Source organism: Bombina bombina, chromosome 7 (assembly GCF_027579735.1).
Source record: "Bombina bombina isolate aBomBom1 chromosome 7, aBomBom1.pri, whole genome shotgun sequence".
Classification (NCBI taxonomy): domain Eukaryota; kingdom Metazoa; phylum Chordata; class Amphibia; order Anura; family Bombinatoridae; genus Bombina; species Bombina bombina.
Genome location: NC_069505.1, coordinates 53,327,256 through 53,344,119, shown reverse-complemented (window position 1 = coordinate 53,344,119; position 16,864 = coordinate 53,327,256). Strand labels below are relative to the sequence as shown.

General features: G+C 47.3%; 1 protein-coding gene across 3 annotated transcripts in view; it reads left to right on the top strand.

The window, feature by feature from the left end:
* The window catches only part of LOC128665868 (pre-mRNA-processing factor 39), a 727,810-nt gene that overhangs the window by 578,324 nt on the left and 132,622 nt on the right, over positions 1-16,864 (top strand). The window contains exons 20-21 of one of the 3 annotated variants that reach the window (XM_053720107.1): positions 11,146-11,302; positions 14,941-15,908. The exons of the other annotated variants lie outside the window; for them this stretch is intronic. Coding sequence (XP_053576082.1) covers positions 11,146-11,302; positions 14,941-15,518 — 735 coding nt within the window. The 3' untranslated portion in view covers positions 15,519-15,908. Of the gene's footprint in view, positions 1-11,145; positions 11,303-14,940; positions 15,909-16,864 lie in introns of those variants that run through there. 3 annotated transcript variants of the gene reach the window in all.

Genomic DNA, 16,864 nt, shown 5'->3' with positions numbered 1-16,864 from the left:
TTCAGAGGTAGGCCCTCCAGGGTCGGAGTTTGCTGAGTTGATTCCGCCAACTGAAGAGGATTTAGCGTTTAGATTTAGAATGGCACGCCTAAGTTAACTTCTGAGAGAGGTTTTGGCGAGTCTAGAGGCTCCCAGTACTGATTCGTCAGTTGATTCTCAGTCCTCTAAATCAGATAGCGATCTTGACTAGACAAGTGGGGAGGGATGGAGATCCTATTCCTGACAACATTTAAGCCTCAGAGCTTATTTTTCTTTTTTGGATTATTCTCTTTTTCCTATCATTGCTGGAACTTAAGAATTTTCTGCTTAGCCCTTGGGTGTTCAGGCAGATATGTTGTATCCTAATTGACAGGCAGGACCTGTTTCGGGTACTAGTTAAGTCTGCTCTTTCTTTCTACAGACAGAGCAGGTCCATCTATTCTAGATGACAGACAGGACCTGTTTTAGATACTATCTTGGGTGGGCGCTTTATGCTGGATCATATTGTAACCAGGGGTCCCAGAGGCCTGAGCTAGGCTTCACATTCTGTTCTGGGCAAGTTGTTTCCTCTCCTGAGTTTGCCTCTCGGCAGAGAGATGGAAGGTGCAGGTGACTTTTGGAGTCATTGTCCCGGTACCATCGCACAATGAAATTACTTTTATGCATGGACCTTTAAGGGGAGGGACCTCCCGTCCTGGGTTTTATGATTATTAAGCAGAGCTTATTTGATCTCCTTTTGGAGGGAGTATATAAGGTTCTCTCTACCTTTGTTCAGGAAGAATATATCTTTCCTGTTTTCATCCTTTTGAACAAATCTGTTTTTTAGGGACCTTATCTTCCAGTAAACCCTGTTCTGATCCTAGTTTTTTTTTCTGGGATTGGGGGTTTAATGTGGCACTATCCTGCTTCCAGTTTTTTTATAGTAGCTCCCGGGTCTTGGCGGCTCTGGTTTTCTTACCATCGTCTGCTAGTAGACTTTTAGGGATTTTCTCTTGTCTTTTCGATCCTCAGAGTTGGATCTAGACCTGAGTTTTCTGGTGTAGGCATCAGGGTGGACCCTTGGATACTGATTTGGTCTTACAGACAGGAAGATTTTTCTTCAGATCTGCGAAGTTAGAGTTTTCCACATTGGGTTATGCCCTCCAGTCCCCCTTCTGGCCTTCATTGGCCCTGTGGTGGAGAATGAGGTATTCAGACGAGGCCGAGACTTCGGCATGGTGTTGGTAAATCCGTCTTCGCAGACCTACATGGAATACCGGGTGGGGAACTCGATCTCCAGGGTGTTTTCAGTTCTCCCTGTCCTGTCGGAATTTTCTTTTAGCTCTCCCGGGGTGTTTTTTACTTTGTCACTTACCTGTCAGTGGGAAGAGAGTACCCTATGGGGATCCGTGGATCAGGAGTTTCATTCCAATTATTCCTAAGATTCCTCAGTTGAGCATTCTACTCTGAGGATTTGGTCTTTTGGGTTCGTACCATTTGTACCATTTGGGATCTCTCAGTGGGTAGATCCTTTTCTGTGAAAGAGAGTTCCTCCTACGTAGACGGGAGGGTCTTGAGTTTTGTGGGGGGCGGAGGCCCACTACGGATCATTGTCGGCTATCCACTCTATGGACGGCTCTTCTGGAACGGATTTTTACTACAATCAGTCCTTTAATCGGACAATCCAAAGGGTTTTGTATGTTTATATCTGAATAGGGAGCCGATTGTGATTCTCAGAGCGTCTGTACACACCCCAGGTTTCCCCTTAGGGGGTCGTGGTCGGGGATTTTCAGTCAGAGCTACCGGATCCTTAACGGGCCTATTTTAACCTTCTCCTTTCGGCTATGTCTCTCTTTGTCGAGAATGGCCTGATCCTAGCAGGTGCATAAGTCAGTGTGACTGATTGCTCCGTTGATGCCCGTGAGTCCGTATCACGGTTTAGGGGCGTTTCATCGGCATGCGATGTACCTTATTTCAGGGATCTGCTGGGTCAAGGTTCCTTGCGTCATGGGATATTATTCTCTGAGGCGGATTGCAAGAAGTCGTGTGGTCTTAGCCGAAAGAGAATTTTTTTTTGAAGGGTCACGCTCTGTCCTTCAGCTCAAACTGGTTCCTCATCATTTCACATAGGTGTGGTTGTCCACCCTTTGTCGGGTGGAGATAGATCGTCCTGGCTCTCTACTGAGTTCCAGTTTTTTTTTCCTTATTTTCATCCAGGATGATCTAGAGAAGGGACTGCCTAGCTAGTTTTTCTTGTTAGAGCAATCTTGGTTTGGGACATCTATCTGTACTAGCCTGAGGGTTAGTTTAGCTGTCTAGCTAGCGGAGGGTTCCAGGTTGAACCCGGCTGCAGTTCCTTGCCCCTGGATTGTGGGCTTGCATGCCGTTTTTGAGATACCCTGTTTGTCCTGCGTTCCAAAAGTTCATTGAACTTCCTGGAGTTAAGTTCCTTTTGCTAGGGCACTGACTGCGGTCAGGGCAGTGAGTTCATTCTACTGCTCCTTATTGGAGTTTAGACTTTATTTTTAGGTAGTTGCATCAGGTTACTTTTGTACCTGTGCAAGTCCTGGTCTTTGAATATTTTCTTCAATTATCCCTTCCGTCTGTAGATTGTTTTCTAAATACTATAATCTCAACGTTACACATTTTCCTTCTCTAAATGGGAAAGGATTTTTTTCCCCTTTCTGGGAATCATACCTTGATGTTTCCTTGCAGTCTGCATTAGAATAGACAGTTTGTTTCTGTTGTATATTCATATCTGGGAAGTGCAAGGGTTTGGAGACTTAGTCGTCTTCCTTATTGTTAGTGGAGGAGTGTTTTTTCGCTTGCTTAGGAGACAGCGTGACACTAGCCTTCTCAGGGGTTTATGGCTCAGTTCAAGAGCAGTTACGTCCACTTGGGTATCTGGCGTGAGATCTCTATGGTTCTGATTGTTGAGTGGCTGCTTGGTCCTCCCAGCATTCTTTTTTCCTTTTTTACTTCTGTTGAAGCATCCTTCGGGAATTTGGGTTGTTGCAGGCTGTGGTGCCCTCAGATTTTGGCCGCCTTTTCTGTTTACCTTTCCGTTAGCATTCAGTGTCCTCTGTAGCTTGGGTATAATTTCCCATAAGTAATGAATGCAGCCGTGGACTCTCCCTGTATTAAGAAGGAAAACATAAATTATGACTTACCAGATAATTTCCTTTCCTTCTTTACAGGGAGGGTCCACAGCTCCCGCCCGTGTTCTCAGTTGGGCGGCCCTAAATTTAATTTGTTCTTCTGGCACCTATTTCACCCTGATATTTCTCCTACTGTTCCTTGTTCCCTCGGCAGAATGACTGGGGGATGAGGGAAGTGGGGGAGATATTTAAGCCTTTGGCTGGGGTGTCTTTGCCTCCTCCTGGTGGCCAGGTTCTGTATTTCCCATAAGTAATGAATGCAAATGTGGACTCTCCCTGTATTAAGAAGAAAGTTATGTCTATTTCCACTACACCACCCATGTGACAGCCAGACAGAAGGAAAGGAAATTATCTGGTAAGGATACACGGGTATGCACACGTGGCGGAGTCGGGAGCGAGCACGGGGCGGGAGCGGGTGGGAGCCCTACGCTATGGAACAGTGTAAAGGGAAGGAGGGAGAGAAGAGGGGGGACATTTTCTATCTAAGGGATCTGGGAGGGGGTTGGTCACTGGGGGGAGCTACACTACAGACAAATAAATAATAATAAAAAAATTAAAAAATATATTTTTTTTAAATTTGTATGCAAACTGGGTGCTGGCAGACAGTTGCCAGTACGCAAGATGGCGGACAATAAGGTTGAGGGGGAGGGTTAGAGAGCTGGGTTTTTTTTGTTTTTGTTTTTTAAAAGCCTTTTATTTTAGTACTGGCAGACTTCCTGCCAGTACTTAAGATGGTGGGGACAATTGTGTGGTGGGGGAGGGAAGATAGTTGTTTGAGAGGGGTCAGGGAGGGATCAGGGGGTGGGATATGTCAGGTGGGAGTCTGATCTCTACATTAAAGCTAAAATTAAGCCTTAAAGCTACCTAATTAACCCCTTCACTGCTGGACATAATACAAGTGTGGTGCGCAGCGGCATTTAGCGGCTTTCTAATTACCAAAAAGTAACTCCAGAGCCATATATGTCTGCTATTTATGAACAAAGGGGATCCCAGAGAAGCATTTACAGCCATCTGTGCCATAATTGCAGTTATTGCTCAAGCTGTTAGTAAATAATTTCTGTGAGAAACATAAAGTTTGTGAAAAAGTGAACGATTTTTTTTATTTGATTGCATTTGGTGGTGAAATGGTGGCATGAATTATACCAAAATGGGCCTAGATAAATACTTTAGGTTGTCTACTAAAAAATATATATACATGTCAAGGAATATTCAGGGATTCCTGACTGATATCAGTGTTCCAATATAACTAGCTCTAATTTTGAAAAAAATGGTTTGGAAATAGCAAAGTGCTACTTGTATTTATTGCCCTATAACTTGCAAAAAAAGCAAAGAACATGTAAACATTGGGTATTTCTAAACTCAGGATAAAATTTAGAAACTATTTAGCATTGGTGTTTTTTGGTGGTTGTAGATGTGTAACAGATTTTGGGGATCAAAATAAGATAAAGTGTCTTTTTTTAATTTATTCATCATATTTTATAATTTTTTTTTATAGTAAATGATAAGATATGATGAAAATAATGGTATCTTTAAAAAGTCCATTTAATGGCGAGAAAAACGGTATATAATATGTGTGGGTACAGTAAATGAGTAAGTTGAACATTACAGCTAAACACAAACACCGCAGAAATGTAAAAATAGCCCTGGTCCGTATGGGTAAGAAATTGAAAAATGATCTTGTCCTTAAGGGGTTAAAGTTCAGACTTAAGTGCTATTGCATTGTCTTGTTATCTTGCATTTGTTGATTATGCAAATCTACTGTGTTAACTGGTCCTTTATTTTTAGAAAGGTAGAATTGAACTTGAGAGCTGTTTATCTCACTATGAGACTGCTACATTACAATATAAGGTCTAAAAAAAGATTTTGCCTGATTTCTTTTGTTAGTTTTTGACCATCGGGCCTGTGACGAGACCAATCTCTCCACTGTGCATTGGAGGGCCTGTTATGGAACATTCTTTGGGCTGGAGCTACATGGGCTTAAGAATACCCAGAGACTGCATGGAAATGTGGAATTTTATATGCTGGACACCCCATGTACTTTCATAACTCTGTCTTATGTCCATATCACCCTGTATCCATAAATACAGGATGGGTACAGGGTGTGAGTGCCCCTTGTGGGAGCAATTGTGACTCTATAAACCAAGTGGGCATAAAGGACTTAATAGTTAATAAGAGCTGTTATTATATTCTGTAATAAGATGTATTTTATTTACGTTTCTAATCTGATTGTGTCTCAGGAGTGAGTCTGGGTAAACTGATTGTGTTCCTGTGTGATATGTTAACTAGACTGCCCAACATCAGATTGTCTGAGTAAATTTTCTTCCCCAGTTAATTAACTTGATATGTTAATCAGTTTTACCTGTGAATAGACAATTGTTTTCTTGTGTTTGATTGTTTAATTGTTTATGCAATGTATCTTTATTGTATCCTGTAGCCATGGAGATAGTTGGATTTTTTGGGGGATTTTTTCCCAATTATCTCCAGGATAGGGAGGAGGAGTTCACTGGTACCAAGGGGAGCGTTTATGCCTGAGCCACTGCGATTGGCTAATGTACTATACTTGTCCACCAGGTGGGAGACCTGCTTAAATACTGGGCATGTAGCCCTCAATAAAGAGATTCCTGTTTTACCCTCAAGACGGAGCTTGGTCTCGTGTTTGGGGGGAATTGCTGTATGCTGTTAGAGACTGATTGCCAGAAGTGTAAGCCGCTTGGGTGCTTTTCCTGTTCGTCTGCTAGCAGCTATTCGGGAGGTTCCAGTTCGGGAGGTTGGTGTTCTGCATTAGCTGTGCGCAAAGTGGTCCTTTACAAGTGGTGGCAGCGGCAGGATCGTTCCCACAGCCAGAAGGACAGCTACAAGAGACACCATTCCGGGGATTTACAAGTTGGGGCAATGCATGTCCCAGAACAGCGACCCTAAAAGCAACAGAATGGAACCAGCAGTGTTATACGAGGAGGAGGACCTGGATGGCCAGGATGCATTAAGGAAAGGCATCTGGTACCAGGCCCTGGATAATGTACAATACCAGCGGGGTGAGAGTCTCCCCAGTGAAGAACAACAGTTGCAGAAGCAAGTGGCCCTGCGGATGCCCTTCCTGGGAGAGCAACCCCTGGAGGAATGGATGAAGGAACTAGAGCACCGGGTATGGCAGGAGCTATGGCTGGAGGATGCCTACCAGGCGCTCTGGTGGTATATGGCACAGTATATACCCTGGACAGCCGAGTATGACAAGCCAGAGGGAGAGTAGTTTGATGGTCCTGGCTTGTTATGGGAATCCTTTGCAGAGCCTGACTTCGGGAGCCCTGCACAGACCAGACTTCAGAACATTTTCTACGAGAGGGAGGTTAGGCATGACTGGGATGACCCCCGTGAGGTAGAGCAAGACCTGGCTCACCTAGCAACCCTGGAGTGGGAACTGGAGCAGGACTACCGAGATCTCTTCCACTCCATTGGGAAGGCTCAGCAGGACAGCAAGGTGACAGACCCAGGTCCAGACCCATTCAGCTGGGAAGATGTTGTGGAGATTTACTGGGAAGGACCCCAGGTGGCCAGTGGAGATGGGACCGAGGTCTCTCCACCAGTCCTGCAGGGAATTGGGAGCCCAGTCTCCATTCCCCAGCGGCAGGCTGAGTTACAGGGGGCAGAGACAGTTGATCCTGTCCCCCAGCAGCAGAGTGAATTGCAGGGAATTGGGAGCCCAGTCTCCATTCCCCAGTGGCAGGCTGAGTTACAGGGGGCAGAGACAGTTGGTCCTGTCCCCCAGCAGCAGAGTGAATTGCAGGGAATTGGGAGCCCAGTCTCCATTCCCCAGCGGCAGGCTGAGTTACAGGGGGCAGAGACAGTTGGTCCTGTCCCCCAGCAGCAGAGTGATATGCAGGGAATTGGGAGCCCAGTCTCCATTCCCCAGCGGCAGACTGAGTACCGGGGGCAGAGACGGTCGGTCCTGCTCCCTAACAGCAGTGTGTGTTACAGGGAATAGAGAACCTAGTCTCCTTTCCCCAGCAGCAGGACTCTGTATTGGGAGCGGAGACAGTCGGTCTCCCTCCCCCACGGCTGGAAGTATGTATGGGAGAGGAGCTTGTTACCCCCTCTCCCCAGCGGCAGCTTGACATACCCAGGGGAGACAGTAAGCCCCACAACCGTGCAGACTGGACCATGGTCTCTGCACTTACAGCAAAGGGGGTAGGGACGGTCGGTCCTGTCCCCCAGCAACAGGGCTGTTTAGCCAAAGGGGAGACAGTCGGTCTTCCCCTCCAGCAACAGAGCTGTGTATCTAAAGGGGAGACAGTCTGTCTCGCCCTCCCACCACCAGGCTCCAACCAGGTTACCTCCGTGGTAGCGCTGTCACTAGGGCAGATTACCGCTGGTCTCTGCCCACTCAGCAACCCACCAAGGCAGCCTACCAGTCCCCCGCACAGCCACGGTGGGGCACCTAGACATGGACAAGTTTCTCCTCTACCCAGGTGTAGTAACCATTTATTGTGGGTGGGCTGTACCGCCGATTGTGTTTTGTGGGTGGGTTGCTGGACTAACAAGGGCACTGACCGGCAGGAGGTCAGATACCCTGTTAGTCTGTTTGGAAAAGGGGAGAGATGTGATAAGACCAATCTTGCCACTGTGCTTTGGAGGGCCTGTTATGGAACATTCTTTGGGCTGGATGTAGATGGGCTTATGGATACCCAGAGACTGCATGGAAATGTGGAATTTTATATACTGGACACCCCATGTACTTTCATAACTCTGTCTTATGTCCATGTCACCCTGTATCCATAAATACAGGATGGGTACAGGGTGTGAGTGCCCCTTGTGGGAGCAATTGTGACTCTATAAACCAAGTGGGCATAAAGGACTTAATAGTTAATAAGAGCTGTTATTATATTCTGTAATAAGATGTATTTTATTTACGTTTCTAATCTGATTGTGTCTCAGGAGTGAGTCTGGGTAAACTGATTGTGTTCCTGTGTGATATGTAAACTAGACTGCCCAACATCAGATTGTCTGAGTAAACTTTCTTCCCCAGTTAATTAAATTGATATTTTAATCTGTTTTACCTGTGAATAGACAATTGTTTTTCTTGTGTTTGATTGTTTAATTGTTTATGCAATGTATCGTTATTGTATCATGTAAAAGGGCGTTTTCCTCTAGCCCTGGAGATAGTTGGATTTCTTCCCAATTATCTCCAGGAAAGGGAGGAGGGGTTCACTGGTACCAAGGGGAGCGTTTATGCCTGAGCCACTGCGATTGGCTAATGTACTATACTTGTCCACCAGGTGGGAGACCTGCTTAAATACCGGGCATGTAGCCCTCAATAAAGAGATTCCTGTTTTACCCTCAAGACGGAGCTTGGTCTCGTGTTTGGGGGGAATTGCTGTATGCTGTTAGAGACTGATTGCCAGAAGTGTAAGCCGCTTGGGTGCTTTTCCTGTTCGTCTGCTAGCAGCTATTCGTGAGGTTCCAGTTTGGGAGGTTGGTGTTCTGCAGTAGCTGTGTGCAAAGGGGTCCGTTACAGGGCCCTTAGCCATCAGGGAGAAAAATCACGCAAAATATTTGTGAGCTTTTATTGAGCATTATATTTTGATGTAGCGTAGTTACCAACTGTACCCTTTTTCCTGGGACAATCCCGCGTTTGGCTTCCTGTCCCTGCATTTTAAAGGGGCATGAAACCCAGAATCTTTCTTTCATGATTCAGATAGAACATACAATTTTAACCAACTTTCTAATTTACTTCTATTATCAAATATTATTTGTTTTCTTGGTATCTTTTATTGAAAATCAGGGAGGTAAGCTCAGGAGTGCGCATGTGTCTGAAACACTATATGGCAGCTGTTTTGCAAGAAGTTTTTCCATTTACAAGAGCACTAGATGGCAGCACTATTTCCTACCCTATAGTGCTACAGACGCCTATCTATGTATCTCTTCAACACAGAATATCATGGGAACGAAGCAGATATGATTTAGTTAGTTTAAAGTAACAGTCTACTTGATTTTTGTTTTGTTTAAAACAATAGACAATGATAGTGTAGTGACCCCTTGTGGGAATGGAGGGTATTAATGCCTGTATCCTGGCAATGATAGGAATGTGATGGATAGTATGGATGTGCAATAATGTTGCAGTTTATGGGGAGTGACTCACCTGGGGCTTAAGAGCAGATGCTCCGGAGAGTTCTGCCTCTTTCCTGCAGTGTTCTTCCCAAAGTTGGAGTAGTTGTGATTGCTGTTTGTCATGGTTCGTGCCAGGCGAGTGTCTGTTCCTCCTAAGCGATTCAGGGATGGGTCCCCAGGGGGGAGTAGAGCGCCTGTGAAGGAAAAGAGAGTAGTTAATTGGAAGTAGGCCCTTCATCTCAAGGGATATATCCCATGTGGGCAAGGATCTAGGGCTCCCTCTCCCATTACCCCCGATTCCCCATCCTTATATGAGGTGGCTGAGTCGAGTTTAGGGGAGTTTAAATGGCCAGCATACACTCATTTTCATATGCATGTAATAGACACTACTATAAAGAATAAGATGCACAGATACCGATATAAAAATCCAGTATAAAACTGTTTAAAAACATACTTAGAAGCTCTCAGTTTAGCTCTGTTGAAACGGTAGCTGGAAAGCCCACATCAAGTGGGAAATAAGACCCTTCCCCCTCCCCCTTCTTTTGCTTATGAAAAGACCCTTTACACAAACATGAGCAAGCTGGAGTAGGTAGCTGATGGTATTCTCATAAAACTTTGTGGCTTGGTTAGGAGTCTGAAAATCAGAGCAATGTTATTTAAAAATAAGCAAAACTATACATTTAAAAAAAAACTACTTTATGGGCTATATAAATAGATTTTTACATGTTTCTACAAAACATTTATCCAAAGAAAAAAATGATTGTATAATGGCCCTTTATGGAAGGTGAGGTAGTGGAGGAACCTGTGGATGTTAATTTGGATGATGCCCATGATCCTGGGCCTAGTGGCCTAGGGTCCGTTACTCATCCTGCACCTGGGCCTAACCCCATGCCGAGCAATGCTCTTACAGCAGGTTTGCAGGCCCTGCCTAGCAAGGCTGCAGCAGCGGTGGCTTCCCTGCTGCAGGCTTTGGCGGCAGCGGTCTTGCCAGGGAGTGGGCCTATGATGTCCGGGCCTAATGTGGGGCTCAGTGTCAGGCCCAGTTTGGGGCCTAATCGGCCTAGGTTTGGGCCTTATATGGGTCCGCCTGGTGGGCTTTCGGTGCCAGGGCCTGGGCAAAATGTTGGGCCTAGTTTCGGGCCTACTCTGGCTGGTTTTGGGTCTTCCGAGGGTCCGGTTGGAGAGCCTTTAGGGTCAGGGCTCATGGGGACTAACGTGGGGCCACGCTTCAAGCCTAATCGGCCTGGTTTTGGGCCTTACGTGGGTCTGGCCTGTGGGCCTTTGGTGGCAGGGCCTTCGGGCAGCCCTTACGAGGTGGCGAGGTGCACAGGCCTTTCGGCGACATCCGGTGGTGGAGATGCTGTGTGCCGAGGCCACGCCCATTCCGGTGACGCAATTGGAGGCGGCGGTTAGTCAGAGAGGCCGTGGGAGAGAGCGCAGTCGACGTCGCAGCAGAAGTGGTGCTTGTAGAAGCGGGTCCTCGCGCAGGTGAGTCGGGAGTGCTGTGGTTAAGGGCCTGCTCTTCGAGTGGTGCAGCACAGGGGCCTGAGATCACAGTGAGAGGCAGTAGCATGGGGCATGATGAGCATTTGCAGGGGTTTTCTGGAAGCAGAGAGGTTGTTTGGTGATGTGCCTAGGGGGGGCATGACTGGAGTCGGATGGCCAGTAGGGGTTTAAATGATTGGGCATGTTCCTATGAATGAGCGGAGTGCGGCAGCAGTGTCTGTTAGTGGTTTGGACATGGCAGCTTGGGGGCAACCTGAGCAAGCAGTGGGGCAACAGGCATTAATACCGGCTGGTCTTTTGCAATGGTTGGGGTGCGATGGGAGGTCAGTTGGCTTCAGCTGGGAGTGTGCGTGTTGCTGAGAGTGCAAGTGGGGCAACGCTCAGGGGCCCTAGTACTCCCGACATATCTGTTGTTTTGCAGGCTCCAACTACTGCAGGTGGTCGAGTGGAGGACACTAGGGCGGCCCTTTCTCTGAACCAGGCAACTAAGGAGATAGCTGGGATGTCTGAGGCAGTACCCTCTACATCAACCATGGGGTCAGATACTTCAGGTGGAGCTGTCGGGACTTATGGAACTGGTGAGTCATCTGCACTTACACTGGGGGGCAGGGATTCAGACTCATCGTCAGATTCAGGGTCAGATAGTGACCAGTCTTTTGCTCTAGAAGGAAAGGATAAGCGCAGGATGTTTAGATTGCTGAACAAGATAGCGTCAGGTCAAGGGGCGCAGGCTTTAGGGCAGAAGGTAGGGGCTAGGTAGGCGGAAAACTCCAGTATGCTAGCAGTACAGGCAGCACCTAGCCAAGGTAATGTAGGACGCAAAGCAGCGTTGCATGGAGATACGTATCCGTGCCAGGTACACTGCCTTTATGGCCATTTAAAGACTAAGGTCATAAATAAAATCCAGGAAGGCAAATACGTGAATGTATTTGAACTTTCTGTGGAGGTCTATAGGCAGAAGGAGAAGAGCAAGGATGGGACAGGTCCAAAAAAGTTAAAGCGGCCAGACACATACCTGGAGTGGCATCGCTGTTTCAGGGTGCTGGGGGCTTGTTATTTGGAGAAACACCCTGATCAGATGCAGGCAGTCATAAAGTATATGGATACTATTAACTGGATCTGCCAGAGGTATAAGGAAGGGGCGTGGCGTGACTATGGCGCTGAGTATCGTAGAAAGATGGTAGGGAACCCATTTCTGAACTTTGGCACTCCCTTGGGTGCCCAGAGGTCTTTTTCTAGGGTTAGGCGTCGTGGTCAAGATTGCTGGAAGTTTCAGGACCACCAGTGTGATCGGGGGACGGCGTGCTCCTTTCGGCACAATTGCAAATTTTGTGGGAGAGCAAACCCCGGTTGTGAGTGTAAGCGAAAAGATCTTGGGGCAGACAGAGGTCAGCCTAAGGGAGCAGCTGGCGCTAAGGGCGCCCACCCTGCTGAGGTTGGACATCCTTGAGCTATGGCTACAATTATATCCTGATCGGCAAGCAGCAGGCTTGCTGTTGACGGGGTTGCTGGAGGGTTTCCGGACACCTGTCACTTGTTACGTGAGGGGGTCGGTGACTCACCGCAATCTTCAGTCAGTAAAACAGTTCCCAGAGGTAGTAAAAGAGAAATTGATGAAGGAGGTGCGGCTAGGTAGAATGCTAAGCCCTTTCGCGGAGTTACCAATTGAGGACTTGGTAGTGTCCCCGCTAGGTGTGGTACCCAAAAAGGAGCCAGGAAAGTTTCGCCTGATTCAGCACCTGTCCTATCCCGTTGGCGCGTCAGTCAATGATGCCTTTGACCCAGAATTGGCACTGATGGTGGTGCGGCGGGCCGGTGATAGTCGGCTTTTCGTTTGTTGCCATTGCATCCTTCTTTCTTCCGGTTAATGGGGTGCAAATTGCAGAGGGACTATTATGTGGATAGGTGCCTTCCCATGGGATGTTTGCTGTCGTGTGCGCTATTTGAGATGTTTAGCTCATTTTTGCACTAGGCAGTGGTGTTAGTAGCTGAGGATAATGCAGTGGCACATTATTTAGGTGATTTTCTCTTGGTGGGCACAACAGGATTAGGAGGTGGCTATAGATTAACCATGCGACTTATGATGGCAAAATTCAGGGTGCCGTTAGCGGAGGATAAAAAGCAGGGGCCTTGTATGCGCCTTACGTACCTGAGTATAGACATAGTTACAGGGGCAGAGTTGTGCCACCTGTCGAGTGAGAAAGTTCAGAAGCTCCTGGAAGCGGTTCGTGTCACTGCTGCAGGAGAATGGTTGCTGAAAAAGTCGCTGTAATCTTTAATGGGCATGTTGAATTTTGCTTGCAGGGTTATCCCTATGGGCAGGATATTCAACAGACGAATTGAGGGATACCTGGGTCTGGCTAGGACAGGCAAATAAAGGTTATCCGGAATATTATTGAGGACTTGCAGGTCTGGGACAATTTCTTGACAAGCTTTAACGGGGTGCTCTTTGGCCTAAGCAGAGAGTTACAAGCCGGGAATTGCAGCTTTTTACAGATGCGGCTGGAGCTTTTGGTTTCTGTGCCTTTTTCGGTGTCGAGTGGTGCGCAAGGCCATGGCCAGTGGAGTGGCGAGAGCGTGGTCTTACGAAGAACTTGACCCTGCTTGAGCTATTCCCCATCGTGATGGCAGTGGAGCTATAGGGACCTATCTATCAAGCTCCGAACGGAGCTTGATGCCCCGTGTTTCTGGTGAGCCTGCAGGCTCGCCAGAAACAGCAGAGCGGTCACAAAGACCGCTGCTCCATAACTTGTCCGCATGCTCTGAGCAGGCGGACAGACATCGCCGCAATTCAACCCGATCGAGTACGATCGGGTTGATTGACACCCCCTGCTGACGGCCCATTGGCCGCGAGTCTGCAGGGGGCGGCGTTGCACCAGCAGCTCTTGTGAGCTGCTGGTGCAATGCTGAATACGGCGAGCGTATTGCTCGCCGTATTCAGCGAGGTCTGGCGGACCTGATCCGCACTGTCGGATCAGGTCCGCCAGACTATGATAAATAGAGGCCATGGGCTGAGCAGCTTAGAGATAGGGTGATCATGTCCTGGTCTGATAACCTCAGCGTGGTACATGCTGTCAACAACTTGCCGTTTCCCCCGTAGTGGTAAGATATTTGCGCTTTCTGGTGTTGCGTGACAATATTCACATCTCAGCGCATCATATGTCGGGGTGGATAATGTGGTAGCAGACACTTTATCCCGTTTCAAGTGGGAATAATTTAGGAAGTTGGTCCCAGATGCTGCTGCAGTAAGAATGACCTGTCCTTCTTTTCTCTGGCAGCTTGCTGAGTTTGGGGAGCCATTCTGTCACTAGTGGGTTCAGCACCCGCGACTTGGGCAGCCTACTTATCTCATTGGAGAGCATGGGAGATGTTCTGCGAGAGACGCCAGGTTTCAGTAAGGGGTGGCTCACAGGTATTGTTGCTTGAGTGGCTGTCAGTGCTTAGGGCAAATGGAATGGGCAAAGGGGCCGTTCAGGCTCGATTGACGGCCCTTTCGTACTTTTACAAGTTGGTAGCGATCCCGGACCAGGCTGGTTTTGGTGAAACAAATAGTGCAGGTTTGGGGGCGCACAAAAATTAAGGTGCCCGATGTTAGGGAGCCCATAACGAGCGAGCGCCTTGAGAAGCTCTTGTCTGGTTTACAGGCAGTTTGTACATCCTCGTATGAGTGTTCTCTGTTTCGGGCAGCTTTTGTTTTGGCCTTTGCGGGCGCGTTGCGAGTGAGTGAACTGGTGGCACCGGTACAGGTGTCAGGGAAAGGTGTTCTGCTTTAGCACGTTAGAGTGTATGAGTTCTTCTTTTTGTTCCCGGTCTAAGACGGACCAGGATGGTAAGGGCACTTGGGTGACTTTGGCCGGGAAAGGTGGGGGTACCGCCTGTCTGGTTCGAGTGGTGTCTTTTTTTGAAGGTACGCCCTACAGGGGAGATTCAATTCTTAATCCACACGGATGGATCTTCGCTGTCGGCCTACCAGTTCAAGAAAGTGCTGAGGGCTGTGGCTGTTAGCATAGGTTTAAATCCGCATAGTATAGGGACTCATTCCTTCATGATTGGCGCTGCGACATCGGCAGTGGCAGAAGGGCAGTCTGCTGAGGGCATTAGGCGCTTAGGAAGATGGCGTTCAGACAGGTACAAGCTGTATGTTAGGCCATTGCCGCAATAGCTTGTGGCGTTTTGTTGTGCATATAGTAAACAAGTTTCATTATTGTTTTTTCAGGTTTTGCTCCAGGGGCTGTTCGCATATGGATAGTGGGTCATTCATATGTCCACTTGGCAGCCATTCGGGCCGCAGCTTCTTCAGGGGGTCAGCAGTTAGGTTTCCCTTCAACTAAGGCATCGGTTAGATGGTTAGGTCGAAGGGGGATGCGCTGGCATGAGCTTCCGACGTTGCTCCAAGATGCACATAGGCGATGGGGTTGGCCCCAGATAGTGGTGCTGCATTTGGGAGGGAATGATGTTGGTGAGATCCCAGCTTTGGAACTCATCAGAACCATTCAGGCTGATATAGCCTGGTTAAGAACGTGGTGCCCGGGCATCCGGGTGGGGTGGTCCAATATGGTAGCTAGGCTTTATTGGAGGCACTTGAGTTCCCCGGGTGCTGGGTACAGGATCAGAAAGAAAGTCAACAGAGAAGTGGGGAGGACTGTGTGTGGGTTGCAGGGGTTTGTGGTTCGGCACCCTAATCTGTCGGCCGACCAGAAGGAATTATACCGCCCTGATGGTGTGGACTTATCCGAGGTGGGTTTAGACCTATTCTTGGGTAATATTAGATCTGCGTTGGCAACCCAAATTTAAGTTGTGTGTGGGGTGGCGGCAAGAGTCTCTTGTTTGATATGGTGGCGAGAGGTAGCAGCCTAATTTGAAGCTTTGGGGTGGAGTGATGGTCAGACTGGAGGAAAGGCGATGTCACTAGGTCCGAGCCTAGGGTGCCTTCTCCTCGCAGGTAGGCAGGCCAGGAGAACTCCTCCTAACCCCCTTGGCTAGCATCTTATGGGTGGAGTCATCCATGGGACTCCGTCATATCCTAAAATAATTTTGGGCCTCTACCTCACAATGTAGGAGTTATTGGTAGGGACTCATGCCCGCCAAGCATATTTGCATATGCGGTCGGTTACCGAGTAACCTCTTAGGGTGACCGTTCAAAATAGTTTAAGTTAATAAATGCGACCTGTTGGTCTTCCTCCATCTCTGTTGTCGTGTCTATTATTTCAGGGAATTAATGGGGGGGGATAAAGTTATTATGTTAAGTTTGAGTTATTCACTGGTATCCCGGACTAGGCTATCCAGTCCTTATGTCTTTACTACCCATTCCCCAGCTTTGCATAACCACCATTGTTATATTCATATACTTTATAACCTCTAAGTTTGCCTGTTTCTTAGCCACTGCAGACCGCCCCTTATTTCACTGCTTTTTATTAGCTTTTTAAATCGTGCACAGCAGCCAGACAGTGCTAGTTTGTGTGTGTCATATAGATAACATTGTGCTCACTCCTGTGGAGAATAATGGTTATGCAAGAACCAGCACTGATTGGCTAAAATGCAAGATTGTAAAAACCACTTGGATACGGGGGCAGTCTGCATAGACTTAGAAACAGGTAATCACAGAGGTAAAAAGTATTTTAAAGGAACAGTCAATTTTTCCAAATTAAACTTTAATGCTTCAGATGGGACATGTCATTTTAATCAACTTTCCATTTTACTTTTATCAAGTTTGCTTTGTTCTCTTGGTATTCTTTTTTTAAATTAAAACCTAGGTAGGCTCATATAGAAATTTCTAAGTCCTTTAAGGCCACCTCTTATCTTAGTACATTTTGACAGTTTTTCACGGCTAGACAGGCTAGTTCATGTGTGCCATATAGACATTTTGCTCACTCCTGTGGAGTTATTTATGAGTCAGCGCTGATTGGCTAAATTGCAAGTTTGACAAAAGAACTGAGATAAGGGGCAGTCTGCAGAGGAATAGATACAAGGTAATCAGAGGTACAAAGTATATCAATATAACGTGTTGGTTATGCAAATCTGGTGAATGTGTAATAAAGGGATTATCTATTTTTTTAAACAATGTGGGATAGATTACAAGTGGAGTGCTAAATTATTGCGCGGCCGAAAATGGGCAAATATGTCCGTTTGCGGACGTACGA